Source organism: Hipposideros armiger, unplaced genomic scaffold (assembly GCF_001890085.2).
Source record: "Hipposideros armiger isolate ML-2016 unplaced genomic scaffold, ASM189008v1 scaffold_645, whole genome shotgun sequence".
Lineage (NCBI taxonomy): Eukaryota > Metazoa > Chordata > Mammalia > Chiroptera > Hipposideridae > Hipposideros > Hipposideros armiger.
The window spans coordinates 46244-48327 of record NW_017731995.1 but is presented as its reverse complement, the minus strand read 5'-3'; the positions used below and the strand labels follow the sequence as shown (position 1 = coordinate 48327).

General features: G+C 41.4%; 1 protein-coding gene across 1 annotated transcript in view; it reads right to left on the bottom strand.

Moving 5' to 3' along the window:
• Positions 1 to 448: 448 nt before the first annotated feature.
• Positions 449 to 2084, bottom strand: part of LMOD2 (leiomodin 2) — an 8138-nt gene continuing 6502 nt past the window's right edge. Inside the window, 2 exon segments of the mRNA XM_019625914.1 lie at positions 449 to 930; positions 1759 to 2084. The exon segment at positions 1759 to 2084 is cut by the window's right edge and continues 15 nt beyond it. Coding sequence (XP_019481459.1) covers positions 904 to 930; positions 1759 to 2084 — 353 coding nt within the window. The 3' untranslated portion in view covers positions 449 to 903.

The following is a 2084-nucleotide window of genomic DNA, read 5'->3' as shown; positions in this document are numbered from 1 at the left end:
CACTGTGTGTATAGACCTCAAAAGGCTGAGACCCACTGGGCTAAGGTTCATTCCAGGAAGGCTCAGAAGGAGAACTGAATGGGCAATTTTCAGCATCAGGCACAAGATAGCTCCAAATTCCGGGGTCCTATCTTCCAAGTATTCCCCTAGCACTTATTTTCTCTTCACCAAGAAACTTTCTTTCAATTTTTCTTCTTCCAGAAATATTTGATTTTAATTACACATGATTGAATTGACCTACCAGCCTTATGGGAATGTGGGGGTGTCAGCTGGCATCATGGGTCTAATATCGATGCATTCAAGGTGACAATGGCCACTTTGGTCTTTTCCCAAGGTTTTATTTCACTACCAAAAAGACTTCAAGGTAAATTCTTGATTGCAGACATTAGGAAAGAGCTCTGATCAAATTATCTTGGATGTGAGAAAACAAAGAGAAGCGAACGCTAAGTACCCAAACCCTTTTTGGGTGAGAATGTAATATTTTTAATATTTAACAATGTTACATACACACCTGACAGATGTAGCAACTCACAAAAAAAATATTAGTTTGCTTTAAAAAAACCATAAAACTTCAATCCAAATTTATTGGGATTGCAAAAATAACAGCACATTTCGTTAACTCATTACAGGTCAGAATTACCCACACATCCAAAGATATGAAGAGCATCTTTAAATAAACTGCTTCTTGCCAATACAAATCTGACATAAAAAAGAAGTTTATTTTCATATTTACAGAAGAAACATGCTGATTGTTCCTTAAATTTCTCTTTGGAATTAATGGGTGAAGCTATTTTTAAAGTCAGCGAACATTTCAAATCAAAGAAGGTATTTTAGAAACATCTCACAATGCATTTTATTGAATACTACTGAATAATTCTGCATCCTCTTCTAAAGACGGTGTTTTTATTGCAGAGCAGCTGGAACTTCCACCTACAAAAATAGGGGATTTTCTTTCAATAAAAGCAACATAAATGATAAAGTGAAAAATATCTCTAGGGTATGTCTCTAGCAGTATTCTCTGAGAATAACTCAGATATAGATGGATTATTGCTGAGTACTATTCAAAAAAAATTTTTTTTTAAGCTGAGCCATCCTGCCCCTGGTTGGCAGCTCAGCAGCTGCTCAGTTCCAGCCGGGAATCGAACCGCTGTTGCTCAGAGCTCAAACTCTTGAGCCAGCTCTTAACCAACTGAGCCACTCAGTCGGCCCTAATTATTCTAGCTTTTTCTTTTTTTTTTTTATTTTTTGCTGAGCCATCCTGCCACCTGTTGGCAGCTCAGGTCGGGCTGGGAAGAACCGGCAACCCTGTTGCTCAGAGCTAGCACTCTTGAGTGAGCTCTTAACCATCTGAGCCACTTGGCCGGCCCTTCAAATTTTATATTACAAATTAGGTTTTAAATCACTTACAACCCTGGGTAAAATTTTTGACAAGTGATGAATCTTTTTTGGAATGTAGGTTGTACAGCCTGACATTAAGGAAATCAGGATTTTTATATGGTGGAATGTCTTAAAGTGGGCCTGGCCCTTAAAAGGGCTGAGATGCTATGAAGGAGGCCCAGGCACACCTCTCAGATGGAAATCTGCTCCCTGGTGACCTGCTACTGATGTTTCAAACTTGGTGTGCTTGCTCTTGCCAACTAAAGTATTAAAATTTCATAAGTACAATATTTTGAGAGGCGACTTTGGTGCTGCCACTGTGCAACGGAGGCCCAGCCCTTCCTAAGCCTGTGCCCCAGGGTCTGCTTTTGGGGAACTCACCCGTCTTAGCTGCTTTATGCTGCTTCCCCGAATCGCGTCCATGAGACTGTCATGAGCTGATCTCTGTGGGGTAGAGGGCCGGGAACTGTCTTCCATTTTCTTCTCTTGCACTGACCTCAGGGAATTTTTTATTTCCTTTAGGATATTGTTTGGCTGTTTCTTAACCTTTTTCCCTTTTTTCTTTCTCTGTCCGTTTTGTAATGCCCGCTGGGCACTCTCCTGTTGTTTGATGACTTCTGCGATGTTTCGGGTGATGAGCTTTTTGTCTGGAAGCGGAGGAGGTGGCGGCGGCGGAGGAGGGGGCAGTAGCTGAGGAGGCGGTGGGG